Below are 25,497 nucleotides of genomic sequence, written 5' to 3' on the forward strand. Positions count from 1 at the left end.
CCAAGAAATTGTAAGGGAAAATTGCCCTGATATTCTAGAAGTAGAAGGTAAAATAGAAATTGATAGAATCCACTGATCACCTCCTGAAAGATCCCAAAAGAAAAATTTCTAGGAATATTATAGCCAAGTTCCAGAGATCCCAGGTCAAGGAGAAAATATTGCAAGCAGCTAGAAAAAAGGAATTCAAATACTGTGGAGCTACAGAAAGAATAACACAAGATCTAGCAGCATCTGCATTTAAAGAACTGGAGGGCAGGGAATATGATATTCCGGGGGGCAGAGGGAATAACTTATACGCTCAATTGGGTATAGAAATCTATCTTACTCTACAGGTAAATAGGAGGGGAATAGGATGGGGGTTGTTGATAGAGGGGAGTACAGACTGAGGGGGGCAGTCAGAAGCAAAACACTTTTGAGGAAGGGCAGGATCAAAGGAGAGAACAGAGTAAATGGCATGGAAAGAGAATAGGAGAGAGAGAAACTGAAAAAAATTTTGAAGCAGGTTTGTCTGGTAAAGGCCTCATTTCTCAAACATATAGAGAACTGAGTCAAATTTGTTAAACTAAGAGCCATTCCCCAATTGATAAATGATCTAAAGATATGCATCCAAAATTGGAAGGGAGGCAGAAAGCTGGGAAACAATTTTTGAGGCCAGTGCTTCTGATAAAGGCCTCATCTCTAAAATATATAGGGAATTAAATCAAATTTATAAGAATCCAAGTCATTCCCCAATTGAAAAATGGTCAAAGGATATGAACAGGCAGTTTTCTGATGAAGAAACCAAAGCTATCTATTCCCATATGAAAAAATGCTCTAAATCTCTAATGATTAGAGAGATGCAAATTAAAACAACTCTGAGGTACCACCTGACACCTATCAGATTGGCTAAAATGACAAAAAAGGAAGATAATAAATGTTGGAGAGGCTGTGGGAAAATTGGAACACTAATGCATTGTTGGTGGAGCTGTGAGCTGATCCAACCATTCTGGAGAGCAATTTGGAATTATGCCCAAAGGGCGATAAAGCTGTGCATACCCTTTGACCCAGCAATCCCACTTTTAGGTCTTTTGCCCAAAGAAATCATGGAAGGGGGAAAGGGACCCACGTGTACAAAAATATTTATAGCTGCTCTTTACGTGGTAGCAAGGAATTGGAAGTTGAGGGGGTGCCCATCAATTGGGGAATGGCTGGACAAGTTGTGGTATATGAATACAATGGAATACTATTGTGCTGTAAGAAATGATGAGCAGGAAGAGTTCAGAGAAACCTGGAGGGTCTTACGTGAGCTGATGATGAGTGAGATGAGCAGAACCAGAAGAACATTGTACACAGTATCATCAACATTGAGTGTTGACCTACTGTGATGGACTATATTCTTCTCACCAATGCAATGGTACAGAAGAGTTCCAGGGAACTCATGATAGAAGAGGATCTCCAAATCCAAGAAAAAAAAAAGAAAGAAAGAACTGTGGAGTATAGATGCTGATTGAACCATATTATTTCTTTTTTTTGGGGTGCTGTTGTTTTTTTTTTCTATTTTGAGGTTTTGCATCACTGCTCTGATTCTTTCTCTTGTAACAGGATTAATGCAGAAATAGGATTAATGTTATTATGTGTATGTATATGTGTGTGTATATATATATATGTATATGTATATGTATATAGATATATAGATATAACCTATATCAGATTACCTGCTGTCTAGGGGAGGGGGGGAGGGAGGGGAGGGAGGGAGAAAAATCTGAAATTGTAAAACATGTATAAACAAAAGTTGAGAACTATCTTTACATGTAATGGAAAAAATAAAATATCTCATAAAAAAATGATCTAAGGATATGAATAGTTTTCAGATGAAATAATCAAAGCTCTCCATAGCCATATGAACAAAAATGCACTCGCTATTGATAAGAAAGATGCAGGTCAGAATAATTCTGGGGTGCTACCTCATACCTGTTGGATTGAATAATAATACAGCAGAGGAAAATGATCAATGTTAAAGGGAATATGGGGAAAATGAGATGTTAATGCACTGTTGGTGGAGTTGTAAACTGATTGAAATATTCTGTAGAGCAATTTGGAGTTATGGCCAAAGGGCTATAAAACCATGCATACTCTGATATAGCAATACCACTACTGGTTCTTTATCCAAAAAGAGATTAAAAGACCTGTATGTACAAAAAAATCTTTGTGGCACTTCTTTTCTTGTGAAAAAGAATTGAAAATTGAGGGGATATCCATCAACTGAGGAATAGCTGATCAATTGTGGTGTGTGATTATGATAGATTACTGTTGTGCTATAAGAAATGAGCAGGGCGAGGGGGGGGGGTGGCAATTAGGTGGTGCAGTGGACAGAGCACCTGGCCCTGGATTCAGGAGTACCTTAGTTCAAATACAGCCTCAGACACTTGACACTTACTAGCTGTGTGACCCTGGGCAAGTCACTTAACCCCCATTGCCTCACTAAAAGAAAAAAAAAAGAAGAAGAAGAGAAATGAGCAGGATACTCAGAAAAATATCCAAAGACTTAGGAGAGCTAGTGCAAAGTGAAATGTACTATGTATAAAGTAAAAGCAATATTGTACAATGATCAGCTGTGAATGACTTGCCTATTCTCAGCAATACAATGATCCAAGACAACTCTGAAGAATTTATGATGAAAAATGCTATCCATCTCCAGAGAAAGACCTGATGGTATCTGAATACAGATTGAAGCACGATTTTTTTTTCTTTACTTGTGGGGGTTTTTTTGTCTGTTTTCTTTCATAACCTGCCTAATATGGAAATGTTTTGCATGACTACACATGTATAACCTATTATTGACTTGCTTGCCTTCTTAAAGAGGGGGGTGGGGTAGGGTGGGGAGAGAGGAAGGAAGAGAATTTGGAACACAAAGTTTTAAAAATGAATGTTAAAATTGTTTTTATATGCAGTTTCAGGAAAAAATAAAATTCATTTGTGGGAAAAAAAAAGAACACTTGTGGATTGTACATATATAACCTGGTTGCGATTTTGTGGAGGAGGGAGGAAAGGGAGGGAGGGAGAGAGAAAAATTTGGAACTCTAAATCTTATGAAAATGAATGTTGAAACTACCCTAATAAAAAAAGAAAATAGGGAGAAAAAAGTGTCTTTACATATAACTAAAAAAAATACTATTAAGATTGAAAATAAAAGAGTTCCAAGTTTGTGTACAGATGTAAATAGTTCACCCCTAGTTTTACCTTTTATATTTAACTTTTTATGCTTCTTTTGAGTCTTGTATATGAAAATTCTATTTTCTATTCAGGTCAAAATCAGGAATGTTTGAAAGTCCTCTATTTTATTGAATATCCATTTTTCCCCCTGAAGGATTATGCTCAGTTTTGCCCAGTGGGTAATTCTTGGTTGTAATCCAGAATATCATATTCCAAACCCTCTGATCCTTTAATGTAAAAGCTGCTAAATCCTGTGTATTCCTGAATGTGGCTCCATGATATTTGTAAATATTTATCCATCCACCTCCCCAAGACAGCAAGCAATCTGATACAGGTTATGTATGTACATCATTCACATTAAACATATTTCTGCATGTTGTGAAAGAAGAATCAGAACAAAAGGAAAAAAAGTCAAAAAAGAAAAAAGTAGAAACAGTATGGTTCAATCTGCATCTAGCTTTCACAGTTCGTTGTTTTTGTTTTTGTTTTTTTTTTTATTTGGGGAGCATTTTCCATCATGAGTTTTTTGAAATTATCTTGGACCATTGTATCACTGAGAAGAGTTAAGACTGCAATGTTGTTGATAATGTATACATTGTTCTCCTGGTTCTGCTCATCTCACTTAGCATCATTTCATTCAAGTCCTTCCAGGTTTCTCTGAAATCTGCCTGCTCATCATTTCTTACAGCACAATAGTATTCCATTAAAGTCATATACCTCAACTTGTTCAGCCATTTCCCAATTGATGGGCATCCCCTCAATTTCTAATTCTTTGCCACCACAAAGAGAGCTGCTATAAATATTTTTGTACATATGGGTTCTTTTCCCTTTTTTGTGATCTCTTTGGGATAAAGGATTAATAGTGCTATTGCTGGGTCAAAGGGTATGAACAGTCCCATAGCCCTTTGGGCATAGTTCCAAATTTCTCTCCAGAATGGTTGGAGCAGTTCACAGGTCCACCCACAATGCATTAGTGTTCCAATTTTTCCACAGCTTCCCCAACATTTATTATTTTCCTTTTTTGTTATATTAGCCAATCTAATAGGTGTGAGGTAGCACCTCAGAGGTGTTTTAACTTGCATTTCTCTAATCAGTAGTGATTTAGAGCACTTTTTCTATGGCAATAGATAGCTTTGATTTCTTCATCTGAAAACTTCCTGTTCATATCCTTTGACCATTTCTCTAGTGTCTTTATTAGGAATGAGTGTTGTATTTTGTCAAATGTTTTCTCTGCATCTATTGAAATAATATGATTTTGCTTGGTTTTGTTATTGATGTGGTTGATTATGTTGATAGTTTTCCTAATGTTGAACCACCCTTGGATTCCTGGTATAAATCCCACCTGGTCATAGTGTATTATCCTGCTGATTGCTTGCTGTAATCTCCTTGATAATATTTTATTTAACATTTTTGCTTCAATATTCATTAGGGAAATTAGTCTGTAATTTTCTTTCTCTGTTTTGACTCTGCCTGGTTTAGGTATCAACACCATATTTGTGTCATAAAAGGAATTTGGTAGAGCTCCTTCTCCTATTTTTCCAAATAATTTGTAGAGGGGCAGCTAGGTGGCGCAGTGGATAGAGCGCTGGCCCTGGAGTCAGGAGGATCTGAGTTCAAATCCAGCCTCAAACACTTGACACTTACTAGTTGTGTGACCCTGGGCAAGTCACTTAACCCCAATTGCCTCACCAAAACCAAAACCAAATAATTTGTATATAGTATTGGAATTAATGTTTGTTAGAATTCACTTGTAAACCCATCTGGCCCTGGAGGTTTTTTTTTTACAGAGTTCATTGATGTCTTGTTCAATTTCTTTTTCTAAAATGGGCCTATTTAAGGATGTTATTTCCTCTTCAGTTAACCTGAGCAATTTGTATTTTTGTAAATATTTATCCATTTCATTTGGATTATCAAATTTATTAGCATACAGTTGGGCAAAATATCTCCTAATTATTGCTTTAATTTCCACTTCATTGGTGGTGAATTCACCCCTTTCACTTTTGATATTGTTAATTTGGTTTTCTTCTTTCTTTTTTTAAATTAAATTAACCAAAAGTTTATTTAATTTTTTTTCATAAAACCAGCTCTTAGTTTTTTGATTAATTCTATAGTTTTCATGCTTTCAATTTTATTAATTTCTCTTTTGATTTTCAGGATTTCTAATTTAGTATTTAATTGGGAATTTTTCATTTGTTCTTTTTCTAGCTTTTTTAGTTGCATGCCCAATTCATTGATCTCCTCTTTCTCTTTTTTATTCATGTAAGTATTTAGAGATATAAAATTTCCCCTAAGCACTGCTTTGGCTGCATCCCTGTAGGGGCCAAATTTAATATGTGGAGAGATAATTGGGCGGCTTGTTGTAATATTGGGGTTCAGAAGTAATGAGGGACCTCTAGGTCCAAAACTTCCCCTCTGAACTGCCTTTTTAGATATTTCTCCCAGGCCAATAAAAAAGGAGCTTAGGGGTGGCTAGGTGGTGCAGTGGATAGAGCACCAGCCCTGGATTCAGGAGGACCTGAGTTCAAATCCAGCCTCAGACACTTAACAGTTACTAGCTGTGTAACCCTAGGCAAGTCACTTAACCCCAATTGCCTCACCCAAAAAAAAAAAAAGAGCTTAACAGCCTCTTTTCCACAAACGAATCGGGTTTTATTAATGGGAATAAAATACACAGCAAAGGTGAAATTAATAAAGTCAAGGACAAGGGAATAGAGAAAAAGAAGAATGGATAATCTCCCTAACTCTAACAAAAGGCTATACAAGCCCCAAACTGAGCTTCCAGCTCAGCTAATTCAAAGAGCTGGGCCTGTTTTATTAACTCACCACCTGGGGTCCATAGTTTCATTGGAAGACAGCTGTGCAGCCAAGGCCCACAGGACAAACCGCCAGGACAAACCTCTCTTGTCCACTCCCAGAAGCTCACCAACCAGAAAAGACAGTGCTTTGAAGGACCTCAAAAGGGAGGTCCTTCAAACTGCCTGTGGAGAGTGGTTCCCCTGGTGACATCAGCAGTGTATGTCACTAATGGCAGGCCAGGTGTGGTCCATATCCAATCGTTCCTAGCCAGCGTCTGCCCAATTCCATTATTTTACCACATCCCATACATTTTGCTATGTTGTCTCATTATTGTCATTCTCTTGGATGAAGTTATTGATTGTTTCTATAATCTCTTGTTTGACCCACGTTTTTGTTTTTTGCAGGGCAGTGAGGGTTAAGTGACTTGCCCAGGGTCACACAGCTAGTAAGTGTTAAGTGTTTGCGGCCAGATTTGAATTCAGGTCTTCCTGAATCCAGGGCTGGCGCTTTATCAACTGGGCCACCTAGCTGTCCGTGACTCACTGATTCTTTAGGATGAGATTATTTAGTTTCCAATTAATTTTTAGTCTACCTTTCCATGGCTCTTTATTACATGTAATTTTTATTACATCATGATCTGAGAAGGATGCATTTACTATTTCTGCCTTTCTTCATTTGACTATGAGGTTCTTGTGCCCTAATACATTGTCAGTTTTTGAATATGTACCATGTACCACTGAATGAAAGGTATATTTCTTTCTATCCCCATTCAATTTTCCCCATATATATATATTAACTTTTCTAACATTCTATTCACTTTTTAAACTTCTTATTTATTTATTCATTCATTTATTTGTTTCTTTGTTTGTTTATTTATTTATTTGGTGAGGCAATTGGGGTTGTGACTTGCCCAAGGTCACACAGCTAGTAAGTGTTAAGTGTTTGAGGCCAGATTTGAACTCAGGTCCTCCCAAATCCAGGGCCAGTGCTCTATCCACTGCGCCACCTAGCTGCCCTTTCTTATTTATTTTGTGGTTAAATTTATCTAATTCTCACAGGGGAAGAGTTTTACTGTCTATTTCCTCTTATAACTCATTTAACTTCTCCCCTAAGAATTTGGATGCTATACCACTTGGTGCATCCATGTTTAGTATTGTTGTTACTTCATTATCTATCCTACCTTTTAGCAAGATATAGTTTCCTTCCTTATCTCTTTTAATTAGTTCTATTTTTGCTTTTGCTTTGTCTAAACTAAGGATTGCTACCTCTGCTTTTTTTTTACTTCAACTGAAGCATAATATATTCTGCCCCAACCTTTTACCTTTACTTTGTCTGTATCTCTCTGCTTCAAATGTCTTTCCTGTAAACAAAATATTGTAGGATTCTGATTTTAATCCATTCTGCAATTCACTTCTGTTTTATTGCAGAGTTCATCCCATTCACATTCACAGTTAAGATTATTAACTGATTATTTCCCTCCATCCTCTTCTCCTCTTTGTTTTCACTTTTTTTCCCTTTCACCCTATTCCTGTGACCAGTGTTTTGCTTCTGGCCACTGCCTCCCTCAATCTGCCCTCCCTTTTATCTGCCACCCTTCCTTTTTTTGCCCCCTTTCCCCCCTTCTTCTACCCTCCCTTCTATCAGTACCACCCTTTTCCCCTTCCCCTTTTGCTTCTTTAAAGAGTAAGCTGGGGGGGGCAGCTAGGTGGCGTAGTGGATAAAGCACTGGCCTTGGATTCAGGAGTACCTGAGTTCAAATCCAGCCTCAGACACATGACACTTAACTAGCTGTGTGACCCTGGGCAAGTCACTTAACCCCAATTGCCTCCCCCCCAAAATAAATAAATAAATAACTTGGAAAAGAGTAAGCTGGGAGACCTCATCTCCTGGCTCTGGTTCTTGCTTCAACAGTGTTTGGACAGAACAGACCCGGGGTTTCCCCAGCTCCCCTCCCACTAGATCTTCCTCCTTCTGCAGCCTGCCTGCCCCTGGAACCACCCAACCCCCACTTTGCAAGACCGTCTGCCTCCGGGACCATCCACCCCGGCCTCTGAGACCAAACAGCTCCGGGACCAGCCGGCTTCTCCTGTAGCCGTGGGTGCCATGAGCTCTACCTCTCAGATACGCCAAAACTTCTCCTCCCAGGCCGAGGCTGCGGTCAACTGCCTGGCCAACCTCTACCTACAGGCCTTCTACTCCTACCTGTCCCTGGGTTTCTATTTTGACCGGGATCTGCCGAGGGTGTCTCATTTTTTCTGTGACCTGGCAAAGGACAAACGCGAGGGCAACAAGCACCTTATGCACCTCCAGAACCAACATGGGGGCTGGGGCCTCCTCCAGGCTGTGCAGAAACCTGGTCAAGATGAGTGGGGCCACAGCTTGGATGCCATGGAGGCTGCCCTGACCCTGGAGAAGGGCCTGAACCAGGCCCTCCCGAAGCTTGCATGCCCTGGGCTCCAGCCAAGGGGATCCACATGTCAGCGATTTCCTGGAGAGCCACTACCTGGGTGAAGAGGTGAGGCTGCTGAAGCACCTGGGCGACCACCTGACCACCCTGTGCCACGTGCAGGCCGATCCCCAGCCGGGGCTGGGAGAATACCTATTTGACCGGCTGAGCCTGAAGCATGACTAGGAGGAGCAGCCCCACGGGAAGGCCGACGGGGTCTATGATAAAGAATAAAGCTGGCTCGCTGCTCAAAAGAAAAAAAAAAGAGTAAGCTGGGGGGGGGGCAGCTAGGTGGTACAGTGGACAAAGTACTGGCTCTGGATTCATTTGGACTTGAGTTCAAATCCAACCTTGGCCATTTGACACTTATTAGCTGTGTGACCCTGGGCAAGTCACTTAACCCTTATTGCCCTGGGGGGTGGTATAAATGGAGAAATTTTTAAAAATTTAAAGGTGCAGCTAGGTGGCACAGTGAATAGAGCACTGGCTCTGGAATCAGGAGGACCTGAGTTCAAATCTGGCCTCAGACACTTGACATCTACTAGCTGTGTGACCCTGGGCAAGTCACTTAACCCCAATTGCCTCACCGAAAAAAAAAAAAGTAAGTTTCTTTATACAAATGGGAGTATATGTTATTCCCTCCCTGAACCAAATCTGATCAGAGTAAGGTTGAAACAGTGCTCACCCCTCCCTTCTTTCCCTCTGTTGTAATGGGTTCTTTTTGTGCCTCTTCATATGATATACTTAAACCCATTCCACCTCCCTTTTCCTCTCCTCCCCCTAGTCTCCTTTTATTCTGTTTCTTTACATCATCACATCAAAGTCAATTTAAAAACAATAACTCAATAGAGATACAGATCCCAAGAGTTAAAAGTATTATCCTCCCTCATAGGGATGTGTAAGCAGTTTAACCTCATTGAATAACACCCCCCCCCCTTTACCTCTTTGTATTTCTTTGAAGATCAAATTTTCTGTTCAGTTCTGGTCCTTTTTTTTTTTTTTCAGGAAACTTTGGAAGTCTGCTATTTCATTGTCCATCTTTTCCACTGAAAGAGAATGCTCAGGTTTTCTGGGTAGTTGATTATTGATTGTAATCCAAGCTCCTCCTTTGCCTTCCAGAATATCTTATTCCAAGCCCTGTAATCCTTTAATGGTCCTTTAATGTTGAAGCTGCCAGTTTCCATGCAATCCTGACTGTGGCTCAATGATATTTAAATTGTATCTTTCTGATTGCTTGGAGTTTTTTCTCCTTCACCTGATAATTCTGTTATTTGGCTACAATATTACTTGAAGTTTTCCTTTTGGGGTCTCTTTCAGGAGGTGATCAGTAGATTCTTTCAATGATGATTTTATCTTCTGATTCTACAATTTCAGGGCCATTCTCCTTGATAATTTCCTGGAATATGGTGTCTAGACTCTTTTCTTGATCATGGCTTTCAGGTAGTCCAATAATTCTTAGATTATCTCTCCTGGTCAGATTATCTTTCCAGGTCAGTTGTTTTTCCAATGAGGTAATTTACATTTTCTTATATTTTTTCAATCTGTTGATTCTGCTTGACAGATTCTTGGTGTCTCATCGAGTTATTAGTTTCCATCTGTCCAATTTTAATTTTTAAGACATTAGTAAGCTTTTGCACCTCTCTTTCCATTTGGCCAATTTTTTCTCCCATTTGGCCATTTTTTTTTCCTCTCATTTGGCCAGTTGTATATTGTAAGGAATCGTTTTTCTCAGTCAATTTTTGTGCTTCTTTTTCCAGTGTAACTCTCATTTCCTTTTCCCTTTTTTCTTCTACCTCTCTCATTTGGTTTGTTGTTGTTGTTGTTGTTGTTGAGTGGGGCAATGAGGGTTAAGTAACTTGCCCAGGGTCACACAGCTAGTAAGTGTCAAATGTCTTAGGCTGGACTTGAACTCAGGTCCTCCTGAATCCAGGGCCTGTGCTTTATCCACTGTGCCACCTAGCTGCCTCCTCCTCATTTGGTTTTTAAAAGCCTTTTTGAGCTCTTCTAAAAAGGCTTATTGGTCTTGAGACAAGATCATCTTCCCACTTGAGTCTTCACTTGTAGGCATTTTGATAAACTCATCTGAGTTTGAGTTTGGGTCTTCCCTTTCACCATAGAAGCTGTCAACGGTAAGGGTCCTTTTTTGTTTCATACTCATTATAGCCTATTTTTAAACTTATAAAGTTGAAGTCTGCTCCCTGGGGCAGAGTGTTAGGGTTGCAAGCTTCTTACCACTCTCCGCTGCCTGGAGCTGTAGTTGAAACAGACCTTGCCTGAAGTCTTCTAAATTATGTCAAGTCCTAGGATTGTATCTCTCTCTTTTTATAGGTTTTGTAGTTCCAGAATCTGTTTAGAGGCTTGATTTAATGTTGGTTTTGAGGGAAACACAGGGAAGCTCAGACAACTTCTTGGCTTCTCTCTGCCATCTTTGGGTCAGTTGTCCAATGAGATGGTTCACATTTTCTTCTATTTTTTTTCTTTCTTTTGACTTTGTTTGATTTTTGATGTATCATCTACTTGTCCAATTCCACTTTTTAAGGAATTATTTTCTTCAGTGAACTTTATACTTCATTTTCCAATTGGTCCATTCTGCTTTTGAATGAGTTGTTTTTCTTCAGTGAATTTTTATGCATCTTTTTTCCATTTTTTCTGCTTCCTTTACAATCTGTTGGCTTTAAAAAAAAAAATGATTCTCTTGCAGCACTAATTACTTTTCCCAATGTTTTGTACCTTTCTCATTTGATTTTTAAAATACTTTTTTTTCTTTTTTAGCTCTTATAGGAGTTCTTTTTCAGTCTGTGACCAATTCATATTTCTCTTTGAGGCTTAACATTTTTACATTGTTGTCCTCTTCTTCGTTTATATTTTGATCTTCTCTTTTGCCATAGTAGCTTTCTATGGCCAAGATTTTGCTTCTCCTCCAATGCCTCTCTCCAACCCTGACCCCATTTTCCAGCCGATTTTGTGGCTTTTAAAGTTGAGCTCTTTCCAGGGGAATAGCCACCATTCTACCAAGCTTCATGTGAAGGTAGCCCAGGGGGCTGACTACTGGTCTGGTACACTAGTGTCTCTGGGCCTGTTCACTTGCCTGATTCCCTTGGACTTCTGAGGTTGATGCTTGCCTGCTGGGTCAGTAACCTCCTGTTCTGAATACTTGCTTTCTACAATGGTGTCTCTAGGATTTGTTGTTTGGTCTGCTGGGTCCTCCAAATCCATCCACTAGCCTGATATGGCATGGCTAGAGGCCTCATTGCTAGCCCACTGTGCCACTTGCTTGCTCCATCAGGGCTATAGAGCCTTGGTTGCTGACATATAGTGGGGCTAGGAGCCTGCTGCTGGCTTGCCAGGACACTGCCTGTGGTGAGCTGTGCTCCCTCTTTACCTGAGTGATATAGACCTTTCCTGCCCTCCTCCTAAATTGTCTTGGGCTTGGAAATTATTTCACTTTGTCTTTTTGTGGAAATTCTTTTGAGGTTTTATTTAAATTTTTTTTGGAGGGCAATTTAGGAGAGCTTGGGCAAGCTCCTGCTATTTCTCTGCCATTTTGTCTTCCCTTCCTCTTCATTTCTTAAACACAATAGCATTCCACTATGTTTATACCATAACTTATTCCACCCCTACATTTCAAATTCTTTGCCAGCATGAAAAACATTTTTTTATATGTGGATCCTTTTCTTCTTTCTTTGTTCTTTTTGAAATACAAACCTCATAGTTAATGGTTTTACTGAGTCAAAGTTTACTAGCTTTTTGGCCATAGCTCCAAATTGCTTTCCAAAAAAATGTATCTGTTTTTTCACTTCTCCAGCATTTGTCATTTTCCTTTTCTGTCAACTTTGCCATCGTGATGTTTGTGAGGTTGTACTCAATTTAAATTTGCACTTCTTTTATTATTCATGATTTAGAACATTTGTTCAGTCAGATTTCTTCTGAAAATTGCTTATTCATATCTTATGTCCAATTATGCATTAGATACTGTCTGATTTTAGGCATTTTTATGTTTACTTTTTTAGGTTTCAAAGTTCATTTTTCTTTTGATGGTTAAAAAAATGGGGACTGGACTATGATTTCACTGGTATGGTGAGCCCTAAATTGTCCCCTCCTTTGCAACACAGAGTGTTGTGTTGGCCACAGAGAGGTTAAGTGACTCAGGTAGAGTAATGGTCATTATGTCTCTGAAGTAGCACTTAAATCCTAATCTTTCTGATTTCAAGAAAAATTTCATCAGGGGCCGCTAGGTGGCATAGTGGATAAAGTACCAGCCATGAATTCAGAAGGAGCTGAGTTGAAATTCTGCCTCAGACACTTGACACTTACTAGCTGTGTGACCCTGGGCAAGTCACTTAACCATCATTGCCCCACCAAAAAAAAAAAGAAAAGAAAGAAAGAAACAAAAAAAAGAAAAAGAAAGAAAAACTCCATCCAGAATGCCATCCTGAGGATGTCCTTCAGTGGATTGGGAAATGGGAATGGACACTGCACAAATTTCCCTTAAGTCATTGTGCCTTTGGCTTAAATCTAGGAAAATCCAAAGATTTCATTTTTTTGTTGACTTATTGCATTTAAGATTAACAGATTCTTTTTCTCAACAGTAATAACATAGTTGTAATAATCTTTTTTTCCCTTATAATCTTAGGGGATTTAAATCATGTTTAGTGTTTAGGATTTAGAGTTCATGTTTGTTCTTTCATTGATTTCTTTTTTTTGGGGGGGTGAGGCAGTTGGGGTTAAGTGACTTGCCCAGGGTCGCACAGCTAGTAAGTGTCAAGTATCCAAGTATCTGAGACTGCATTTGAACTCAGGTCTTCCTGAACCCAGGGCCAGTGCTCTATCCACTGTACCACCTAGCTGCTCCCCTTTCATTGACTTTTTTTTCTTTTTTTTTAAATTTTTGCAGGGCAATGAGGGTTAAGTGACTTGCCCAGGGTCACACAGCTAGTTAAGTGTCAAGTGTCTGAGGCCGGATTTGAACTCAGGGAGTCCTGAATCCAGGGCCGGTGCTTTATCCACTGTGCCACCTAGCTGCCCCTTTTCATTGACGTTTAAAAAATATTTCCTGTTGTTAAAAATTTTGAACTTTTCTAGATTTGTTTTCTGATACTTTGAGAATACTGTTTTTGAAATTTATTGGAGAGTTGAGAAAGTTACATTTGCAAAACTGCTGATACTACAACCAGATACTCTTACTATAACCATATTTAGACCAATTGTTCTTTTTTTGTTTTTTTGTTTGTTTTTTTAGTGAGGCAATTGGGGTTAAGTGACTTGCCCAGGGTCACACAGGTAGTAAGTATTAAGTGTCTGAGGCTGGGTTTGAACTCAGGTCCTCCTGAATCCAGGGCTGTTGTTCTATCCATTGCGCCACCTAGCTGTCCCCTAGACCAACTGTTCTTAATCTTTAGTTCCTAGAGTCCCAAAAGGTTTGTGAATAAATTTTAGGGAAGGAATCTTATTTTTTTTTAGTATAATTGATTTTCTTTGTAATGTTATGCATTTTATTTTCTTTCTAAGGACAGTATTCTGAAGAAGTATATGGTTTTCAACAGACTGCCAAAGGAGTCCTTGACAAAAAAAAAAAAAAGAATATGAAAACATTGTTGATCAGTTTAGATCTTTTTAAAAGTCATTGGATGAATTGGAATGAAGTTACTTAAAAAATAGGTTTGGATTAGTTGAGGAAACATGGTCACACCCTGTAGTTTTTTAATTGCAAGCCAGTACAGGACCAAGGGATTTGAGATAAAGGTCAAGCCATGAGGAAGTAGTCTATCCAAATTTTTTTAGGAGTGAGGAGAGTGCCTTGGACTCATTCTCTTTCCTATCCAATCCATTGACCAGTGAAAGACCTTGTAAATTTTTAGGGTTCAGAGGATTTTGGACTGAGGGCATCTTTCCCAATATTACCCCAGTTAGCAACAGTTTGTTCAAAACACATTCCAGGATTTCACCAAAAAAGCTATACCATATCTAAGGGGAACTTAATGAATTCTACACAAAAGAAAGAAAGGAATTCTTGGCAACTAGAAGCCACCTTTATGTTGTATATGGTCTCTAAGTTTGAGTTCACTTTCCCTACCACTCTGTTCTAGTAAGAAAGTGTGTCACAGTCTTGTCAGGGGAGAAGGATGGTTTAGTATCAGTACTTCTTACTATACTAATTTAGTAGGTAAAGGTCAATTTGCAAGCGTATCTGTGTTAGGAATAGGATCCTCAGTGTTTACCTGAGGAATACATATCGAATTCAATTCATCAAACCCTTCTAACATGGTTGCTACATGCTAGGATCTGTGAAACACTTCCATTGCGCAAAAAAGGCAATGTCAGAAAACTACAGTCTGTTAATGGATAATTAAACACGTAAACATAAATATCATATCTATCATAAGATAATATCATGTCATATAAATATATATCATAAATATCATAAGATAAAGTACTACACACAAACTGTGATGAGAAGACGGGAGGAAACAAATATCACTTTTCTTGCAGGGTATTATAACAGAAGACTTCAGGAAGGAGATAAAAACCATAGGAAGTCTTTTAGGAGAAGGATTTTACCTTTTTATATATTGCTAAAATATAATTAAATGTCACTCAATGCAACCCACTTAGTTTTATTGTAATCCTAATTTTTAACAGGAATGCTTCTTCCCAGACTGCTTTCAGGAGAATGTAAAGAAGCCATTGGGTCTATTGGATATCAATTTTTTAAAGACTTGGGGTGTAGGGTGAATATTTTCTTTACTGCTGGTTACTTGTTATGGCGAATTGGATTTTGTAAAGGCTGCAAAGAAGATTGTTTGATGTCAGTGCTCTTGTCTTTCCTGCTTAATTAAACCACAATTTTTATTATTTTTTTGCAGTTGTGCTTTCTTTCTTTTTTAAAAAACTTTTTTTATATTTTCAGTTCCAAATTCTTTCCTTTCCACCAGCCCCTCCCCCATCCATTGAGAAGGAAAGCAATATGGTGCCCATGCACTTAAAATTTTTTTGAGAAAATAAACATTTTTATTTAAAGTTTTGAGTTGCAAATTATATCCCTCTTGGTAAGTAATCAGACATAGGTTGTATACATTCAGTTGTGTAGAACATTATCATATTAGTCCTTTTGTATAAGAAAACTCAAATAAAGAAAAAAATGAAAGAAAGTGAAAAATAGCATGCTTCAGTCTATGTTCAATCAATATCATTTCTTTTACTGGAGGTGGATAGTATGCTTCAGCATTGGCTCATTGTATTGCTGAGAATAGTTAAGTCATTCATAGTACTTCATCAAACAATATTGCTTTCACTATGTACAGTATTCTCCTGGTTCTGTTTGCTTCACTATATATCAATTCATATACTCCTTTCTAGGCCTTTCTGAAATCATCCTACTTGTCATTTCTTAAAGCACACTATTATGCTTTCCTTATGCATTTTCCAAGACTTAATGTTAGAAAGTAAGAATGAATATTTTAGATTTATATGTTGTTTTAGTATCATATCATTTGTGTATTTGGCTGACACATAAATTATTAATGTTTTCAGGTTCTACTTAGTTTCAATTGTACCTGAGGGAAAAAAAATGATCACAGGAGGAGAAAGTCGTAAGTTCAGTAGAGGATTTAAACCTGAAAAAGACTAGAATCAAAAAAAGGTCATATAGAAAGTCAGAAATAATATTTGAGAAAATGTATTAGATATTGACCTGAAACAATTTAATATTTTTTGTGCTGTTTGTCTTGAACAGATAGTAGTTGTAATGATGATGATGATGACAATGATAGCATCTATATAGCATAAATACCTCTTATGTGCCGGGCACTGTGCTAAATGCTTTACAAATATCTCTTGATTCTTACAGCTCTGGGAGGTGGGTGCTATTATTCTCATTTTTCACTTGAGAAAACTAAGTCTAACAGAGATTAAGTGACTTGCTCAAGGTCATAGAATTTGAGTTAAAGAATAAGCCATCTTCTGTTCTTGATTTAGTGGGGTAGCTCATAATCCTCTCTTCTCAGGCAGACTTCTCTTTCACTTGTTAAAATGTTTTATCTATAAATCTGAGGCAAAATAAAATACTGAAAAAGTGGGTTTTTCTTTTCCTCTGAAGGTAATTTTGGTTTTAGCCAATTAGGTCCATAGATTTAAAACTGAAATGGATCCTTAGATATCCTCCCCATCAAATCTAACCATCAGGCCCTTTGACTCCAAATTTAGTGCAGGTTTCCAAATATGCTTGGTTCATCTAAAATACTTCCAGTCATAGTTTTAGTTTGATAGTCATTCTACCTATGCTTAATCAAAATAATTTAAATGTAATATATTTAAGTATCCAAATGCATAATAAGTATCTTTTTTTATGTTACAGGATGAGCCCAGCTATCGATGGACAAGGGATGATCATCCCATAAGTAGACAGCCTGACTATAGGTAATAAAATAAGAATAACTTATATTAATGTAACTTCTTACTCTCCTGTTAGGTGTTTTTTTATCATGTTTAATTTTTGGTGATCAGCATCTGAATATAAATTTCAGATAGATAAATCTGGATCTTCCACATAATTGGTTTTTATTAATCATTTCCCTCACAATGAGAATTATCCATTTTACATTCCACAGTGTTCTCTATCTCTTATTTATTAATAATTTGTTGTTTTATCCATAAGTCTGATGAGTAATATGTTCCATGTTCTTCTGGTTTTCTTATAATATCTTCCTCCATATCTAGGTTATATGTCCATTTTGACTATATCCTGGTAAATTGTATAAGATGTTAATCTATACCCAATTTCTGTCAGAATACTTTATACATTTCCCAATAATTTTTAGCAAATAGTGCTTCTCCACAATGCTTAAATTTTTACATTTGTTGAACACAGGTTATTATAATCATTTGCTGCTATGTAATGCATGTCTACCCTGTTCCACTAATCCACCTTTCCTTTTCTTAGCTACTATCAGAAAGTTTTTATTATTTTTGCTTTATAATAAAGTTTAATATCTGGGACTTGCTAAACTTCCTTCCTTTACATTTTGTTTTATTAATTCTTTTGCTATTCTTGACCTTTTTTTCTTCCAAATGAATTTTATTATTATTTTTATAGCTGAATAAAATAATTTTTTGGTAGTTTAATTGGAATGGCATTGAAGAAGTAAATTAGGTTAGATAAGATTGTCTTTTTTTATGTTGGTTCTATCTACCCGTGAACAATTAATATTTTTTCAATTATTTAAATCTAACTTATTTGTATAAAAACATTTCATAATTATGTTTAGTTTTTAGGTTTGTCTTGGCAGGTATACTACTAGGTATTTTATACAGTCTATAGTTATTTTAAATGGCATATCTCTTTAAATGGTATCTCTTAGGGTTTTTTTGGTACTATATAGAAATGCTGATGATTTTAAGTAGGTTTATTTTCTATTCTGCTACTTTGCTAAAAATTGTTTCAATCAACTTTTTAGTTGAATCTGTAAGATTTTCCATCATATCTGCAGAGAGTGATGGTTTTTTCTCCCTTGTTGGCCATTCTGACTTTTTCCATTTCTTTTTTTTCTCTTATTGCTGTTTGAATAATATTGATAATAATGGACATCCTTGTTTCCCTCCTGATATTATTGTGAAAATTCCAGTTTATCCTCATTACAGATAATTCATTTTTCTTCTTTTTTTCTTTTTCTTCTTTTAATAAATTTTTTATTTATAGTTTTGGGTTCCAATTTTTATCCCTCTTTTCCTCCCTCCCTAAGGTGGCAAACAATCAGATATGGGTTTATACATACATGTTTATGTAAAATATTATCATATTTGTACAGATAATTCTTTTTTAAATTTTTTATTTCTTATTCTTTCTTTGTTTTTTTTTGTTGTTGTTGTTTTGTTTTGTGAGGCAATTGGAGTTAAATGACTTGCCCAGGGTCACTCAGCTAGTAAGTGTTAAATGTCTGAGGCCAGATTTGAATTCAGGTACTCCTGACTCCAGGGCCGGTGCTCTATCCAATGCGCCACCTAGCTGCCCCTGTACAGATAATTCTTACTGATGGTTTTAGGGAGATGCTTCTTATCATTTTAAGAAAAAATCCATTTATACCTACCCTTTTGAAGTTTAATAGGATTGGGTGTTGAATTTTATCAAAAGCTTTTTCTCTGTCTATTGATATAATCATGTTTTTTGTTATTTTTGTTATTGATATAATCAGTTATGTTAATGGATTTTCTTATGTTATCTCTGCATTCCTAGTTGAAATCCCACTTGGCCCCCATATGTAATCTTTGTGATATATTGTTGTAGTCTCCTAGCAAATGTTTTATTTATAATTTTTTGCATCCATATGGATTCATTAATGAAATTGGTCTATAATTTTCTTTCTTGGTTTTTAGTCTTTCTGGTTTAGGTATCAGCACTATATTTGTTTCATAAAAGGAGTTTGGTAGGAATTGGTAGGACTTTCTTTGCCTATTATTCCAAATTTATTTAATGGAATTATTTTGGTTTTTAAATGTTTGGTAGAGTTCACTTATAACTCCATCTGGCCGTTATCTGTTCACTTTCTTTTACTATAATAGATATTTAGATATTCTATTTCCTCTTCTGTCAGTTTGGGCAGTTTATATTATTGTAAGCATTCTTCCATTTCACTTAAATTGTTAAATTTATTGGCATGGATTGGACAAAACAACTAATAATTGTTTTGATTTCATCTTCATTGGTGATATATTAACCCTTTTCATTTTTGATACTTGTAATTTGGTTTTCTTCTCTCTTTTTTTGGATCATATTAACAAATTGTTTATTTTATTGTGGTATTTTTTCTCCCATATAACAACTTCCATTTTTATTTATTAATTCAGTGGTTTTCTTACATTCAGTTTTATTAATCATATCTTTAATTTTTAGGATTTCTAATTTGATGTTGAATTCAAGATTGTGTATTTGTTTTTTCTTGTGTGTTTTTATTTAATTGTATACCCCAGAAGGATGCATTTGATATTTTTCCTTTTCTGCATTTAAGTATTAAGTTTTGTGCTTTTAATATAGGAGATGATAGGGAGTCACTGGAGTTTATTGAGAAGGTAGAATAACACATATTTGGACCTGAGCTTTAGGACAGTCACTTTGGTGCCTGAATAGAGATTGGATTGGACAGGGAGAGAGCCTTGAGGCAGGAAGGCCCATTAGTAGGCTATTGAAGTAGTCCAGGGGTGAGGCGATCAAGGCTTAAATTAGTGGTGATGGTGTCAAATGAGAGATGAGGATGTTGCAAAGGTGTTCTCAACAGACCATGGCAAGAAATTGGATATGAGATGTGTGTGAGAGATTAAGCTTGGGGGATGTGGAAGATAGTGTTTCCCTTGACAGTATTAGCATATGTATTAGGAAGTTAGGAGAGGGAAGAGGGTTTAGGGGGAAGGATAATGGATTCTGTTTCAGGCATGTTGAATTTAAGATATCTGCTTAGACATCCAAGTTTCTGAAAGACTTGGAGATGTGAGGCTGGAGGTAAGCATAGTGGTTAGGGCAGAGAGGTAGATTTGAGAATTATTAGTAGAGAGATTGGAATTAAATCCTTTGGAACTCATGACATAACTAAATAAAGTAGTATAGAGGGAGACGTGAAGAGGGCCAGAGCCAAGCTTTGTAGGACCCCTAAGTTTAGAAGGCATAACTAAGATGAGCATTCTGCAAAGGAAACTGAGGAGCAGTCTGATAGGAGAGCTAGGAGATGTCCTGAACACCAAATAGTACCAAATAGTTTTGGTGAATACTGCTTTGTTATAACAAACTATATGTAGTTTGAAATCTGGTATCATTAGTGTCCTTTCTTCCCACTTTTTATCTATTTTATCAGCAAACTATCACTTTCCACTTAAATGCATGGTTTTTGTGACAGTTATTCCTTAGTACCTCTTTTCTGTATGCTTGCAGTATTTTTTTTCCTTTTATATTTTTTAATTTCTGGGAACAGTAACTTGAGCTTCTCAATTTCTTTCTCATCATCAGCAGAAGGTACCTTCTTCTTCCTCTAGGTCAGCCTTTTCTCAATGATGTCCACCAGACTTGGTGAACATCATAGCCATTTGTAAGACTAGGCCAGGCTAACTTTTGAAACCTTTCTAGCTAGTTGTCAACACTGTTAATTCATATTTTAAATAATAAGAGTACTAATGTAAAGGTTAAGTTTAATGGTTAAGCTCTTCATAAATGCACTCAATCCAATGAGTCACCTGCCTACCTCTTGAGCACCATCACTGGTGTCTATAGCTATTTCTCAGTGCTTTCAATGTCTCTTTCCTAAGACTTTGATGAGGGAGTCCTCTCTTCTTGCTGCCTCCTGACAAAGATCCTTACAGACTACACAGCTCCCTGCCCTGACCTGACTATGGTCTAGTTGAAATGCCAGCCTACATTTTTTCTGTTTTTTTCTAGCAGCCTCCTTTGGTAATAGTTTTAGCCTTCTGGCTGACTTCTGGTGTAGTTCAATCCAAATTGGATATCTTGATCATTTTAGTCTGGGAGCCATAATGGTTGAATGATAGGAAGCAATGCAGCTGAGCTCTTTTCCACAAAACTCTTCTAAACAGGACTAGAAAATATACCATACAGTCCTGATGGGAAAATCCAGAAAAAGTTACAGTGATTACTTTTTCTAGCCATCTTGACATACGGAGCCAGAGAAGTCTATAGGCATCATTTATGGGCGTTAGAGCAGGAAGCATGTAGAAAATTCCAGTGACCTAAGAGAGCCTGTACAGCTACCCAGTTCTGCATCATAGATGGGCTAAGAAGGGGATCTCTGCCCAGAGGGGTGATGGGGTTGGTTTGTTTCTGGTGTTAAGGGCTAAAATTCTAGCCAAACTGTCTAAAATATCTAATGAGTGGTCGCCAATAAATTATAAGCTTTAGCAAGAGTTAGACTTTTAAGCATTTATTAAGGAGAATAAGAATTTGATAAAGAGAGAAGAAAGGTCTAGATTCCTATCTATTAAAGGGAGAGCGCATTTCTAGCTGCCTTCTCCACCAGCATCCCCAGGAAAAGAGAGTGAGACCAAGCGCCAGTCTCTTCCTTCCTCCTCCCACTAGCCTGCGTCACTTCCTGACGCCAAAGAAAAGACTCCTGGTCTTGCCCTCAAAGACCTTCGCTTCATGGGCGGAACTCTTCTACAGTAAGTCTCCAGCAGGTGGCGTCATTCCAATCGTTACACTGGGTAGGAAGGTCCTGGACTGTATTGAGAAAGGAGGAGATTCAGAAGCAAGCAGGAGCATCCATGAGCCTAACAAAATCTCAGTTCCATCATGTATCCCAGCCTACAGAAAAATAAACCAGGGCAGAAATCCCAGATGAAAGGGGAGCCTCAGTTCTGTCACTCAGAATCAACAAAGCTACAGATGAATGGTAGGGGCTGAGTACGGCAGCATTTTGTTGTTGCTTTGGCTGAGACCTATGTCAGGAACTTGTAAGACTTGGACCCTGGTTTGAACACTTTAAGATCACTGAAAGGTTTCTTATGATGTTTAAAAAGTTCGAGACAAATAGTTTCTAGGTAATTTAATTTAATCATTTTATTTAGCATGTTTATTAATAAAAGGGTGGTCATTTGGCCTTTTCTTTTAGACCAAAGACCCATCTTGTAAGAAGAGTATTCCTGAGGGAAGCAATCAACTCTCAACAGTCAGTGAAAGAATGAATCTTACATTGAGAGGGTGGACTATATTACAGTGAGGGTCTTGGGGTATATGACTTGGATCACCCAAATCTTGGTCAAAGAGACTTAGCAATTTTTATATTATCTGTCTGAGAAAAGGGAGAATCAACATTTCCCCAGATCTGTCTGAGTAAACACAATAAGCAGGAATCTTAACCATTAGCACAAACTTAGCATTTCTTTTACTGTCTGATTAGATCAGGTGTTAGGTAAATCTTTAAGAAAGACGTCTCACACTGATTGATTTCTGGAAGAGCAAGTAGAGAAGGGGAAAAACCTAGGTTCTGATTCAATAATTAGTTATTAATGCAACAGAGAAATAATTTCTCTCGGGTTACAGTTGTGTAGCTTCTTCGTGAGATCCTGCAATAACACAAGAAAGTAGCAACTGGGGTAAGCACATACCTTTACTCCAGAAGTGCTGAAGAGTCCAGCCTTAATAACAATTCATAAGTTGTAGGCTGGAAAAATGGGTAAACAAAAAGAATCCCAGCATAGCAAACTATTATGGTGGCAGGTACAATCAAGACACAAATACAGAAGAAAATGACTTCAAAATATCTCAGAGGAAAACTGCTTGAACACAAATTCAACTAGAATTCCTGGAAGGGGTGAAGCAAGGGTTTAAAACATGTCTTTATAGATCATTCAGGATTTTAGTTTTGTGGGAGCTATGCAGTCTGCCTCATTCTCAGGCAGCATATTGACTAAATAAGGGAGAATGATCAGAAATGAGATAAAATACATGGTGCAGTATGAACTGAGCTTTTTAGTTTTTTGCAGTTCCTTTTTGGACATGTTAATCTAAACTTTGAATTTTAAATCAAACAATAAGTGTCACAGAATCAGTCATAGCAGTTTTCATTTTGAGTATGCTTTCCTTTCTATCACTACCGGTTTCCTAAAAAGTTTTTTTAAATGACCAAACTAATGTAATCTGTCATAGTTACTTAACCGCTCTGGGACATATTTCCTTTTCACAAAATAAGGGGATTGAACAAGTGTTGCGTATCTTTAAGTTTGCCTTTAAAATATTTTTATATTGTTTACTTAGGAGCCAAGTAGCATGTTTGAGCATACACCTTTTTTGAAAAACCATTTTCAAGTAAGAAAAATAAAATACTACTTTGAATATGAAGTACTTAAATCATTTATGAAGGAGATAACATGTTGATATTATAGCAGAAATATCAATTTTTGGAGTCAAGAGATCTGGATTCAAATTCTGACTTCCATAGTTAATGTCATCCTAGATAATTCATATAACCTCTCTAAAATATAAAATGTGTTGTTGGACTAAATGATCCCTAATGTTGCTTATAGGTCTAAATACTGTAAAATATGAACATTGTATAGCTGAGAAGAATAAAATGTCAAGGTTTCATGACTTACCCAAGGAAATGTAGTTACAAAAGGAAACAGTGTTTATGTTATGCTTTATATTTTCTGGTTTTGCCATTTTCATGCCCCTAACTGGCAATTGAGACAAAAGGGAAAAACGGGAACCATTGAGAAACACTATACCTTTATTTCTCTGAAGGGAAAATTAAGTTTTTCCTAGCAGTGACAGCCCATTTCTTACTTTTGAAAACTAAAGAGGGTACAATAAAGAATATTTTATTGGCATTTGGATATATTTATTAATATTTAAATGTTTATTGAAAATGCTTCAATTCAAGGTGGAGTGGATAAAACATAAGGCCCAAAGTTGGGGATCCAAATCTGGCCTTACTTTCTAGCTGTGTAATCCTAGGGGTGGCTAAATGGCACAGTGGATAAAATGACAGGTATGGAGTCAGGAAAACTCTTCCTGAGTTCAAATCTGGCCTCAGACCCTTACTCAGTGTATGACCCTGGGCAAGTCACTTAACCTTGTTTGCTTTGGTGTCCTTATCTGTAAAATGAGCTGGAGAAGGAAATGGCAAATCACTCTACTATCTGAAAACAACTGAACAACCACCACCACCACCACCATCCTGGGCAAGTCATTTAACCTGTTTACCTCAGTTTACTCAGCTATAAAATGAGGATAATAGTAGTACCTATTTTTTCTGGGTTATTGTGAGGATCAAATGAGATATTTATAAAAAGTACTTAATCCAATGTGAAAAACATAGTAGGTGCTATATAAATACTTATTCCCTTCCCCTTCTAGAAGTTATGTTAAGCAAGAAACTGAAGACCATAGGGACACAGACAATGTTTTCCTCACCATGGCTCACTGGATGCAGAAGAGAAAATTAATTAATGAAGTGAGCAACTGCTGAAGAAGGTGGTATCTGAAAATGGGATTTGAATTTCTTGACCATGACTTACAATGTTGGAGAGATTCTTAGATATAGGTACCTAACAAAGAATGTGTCTGTTAGATATCTTGAAATCTAATCAAAAGGATGGGATAGAGGTGACTGCCTATGATATCTCTCAAGTCAGACACCATAGAAAGTAGCCACAAAGAAAGAAGAATAGTAGTTCAACCATTTAGATGTTTGTAGACAAAATCCAAGTAAAGAGCCAGTAATGGCATTGATAGCCTCAAACATTTATAAAGATTGTCCTCTTCTTTTGAGTCTCTTGCCCCCTTATAGAATCACCAGTCATGCCCTGCCCAGCCTTAACCCTGGATCTTTCACAATCCACAACCTTTGCTCTTAAACATGTACTGCTGAACAAATGTGGAAAAAACCATGAAACTGCTGACCAGGCCTACTACAAATTTATCTTACATGATTTCAACTGGGCCTTCACTACTATAAGTCAATCCTTTTACACATCCTTTATGAACTCACTGTCCTGTTCTCCGTAGCAACTCTTGAAAGCTTTTCATCCTCCCACCCCACTCAGCTGAGAACCTTACCTCATATTTTTTGGGGGGGAGGGGGCAATGGGGGTTAAGTGACTTGCCCACGATCACACAGCTAGTAAGTGTCAAGTGTCTGAGGCTGGATTTGAACTCAGGTACTCCTGTATCCAGGGCCGGTGCTTTATCCACTGCGCCACCTAGCTGCCCCCTTTACCTCATATTTTGCTGAAAAAATTGAAGCTATTTGACAAGAGGTCCCTCTTTTCCCCTGCTCATCACTTCTACCTCATGCCTTCTACCACTATCACTTCTTCATCTTTGTTTCACACGAAGAAGTGAACCTTCTTACCAAGGCCAACATTCACATAATTCCATTTCATCTCATCTTCTCCAGTAGATTGACCCCTCCAATCTGTTACACAGCTAGTGTCTAAGGCCAGATTTGAACTCAAATTTACCTGACTCCAGGCCTGATGCTGAAGATGACTAACTGGTCTGCCTTCTTCAAGTCTCTCCCCATGCTAGCCTCTTTTCCTCTTAGGTTTTTTTTCCTGAAGCACAGGCAACA

General features: G+C 37.3%; 1 protein-coding gene and 1 pseudogene across 6 annotated transcripts in view; both read left to right on the forward strand.

Annotated features, from left to right (window-relative positions):
- The window catches only part of PPHLN1 (periphilin 1), a 185,560-nt gene that overhangs the window by 42,611 nt on the left and 117,452 nt on the right, over nucleotides 1-25,497 (forward strand). For all 6 annotated transcript variants that reach the window (XM_043968058.1, XM_043968061.1, XM_043968057.1 and 3 more), the window contains one exon: nucleotides 16,788-16,849. In XM_043968058.1, coding sequence (XP_043823993.1) covers nucleotides 16,788-16,849 — 62 coding nt within the window. The remainder of the gene's footprint in view (nucleotides 1-16,787; nucleotides 16,850-25,497) is intronic.
- LOC122729286 lies at nucleotides 8,092-8,620 on the forward strand (annotated as a pseudogene).

This window comes from Dromiciops gliroides, chromosome 5, assembly GCF_019393635.1.
Source record: "Dromiciops gliroides isolate mDroGli1 chromosome 5, mDroGli1.pri, whole genome shotgun sequence".
NCBI classification, from domain to species: domain Eukaryota; kingdom Metazoa; phylum Chordata; class Mammalia; order Microbiotheria; family Microbiotheriidae; genus Dromiciops; species Dromiciops gliroides.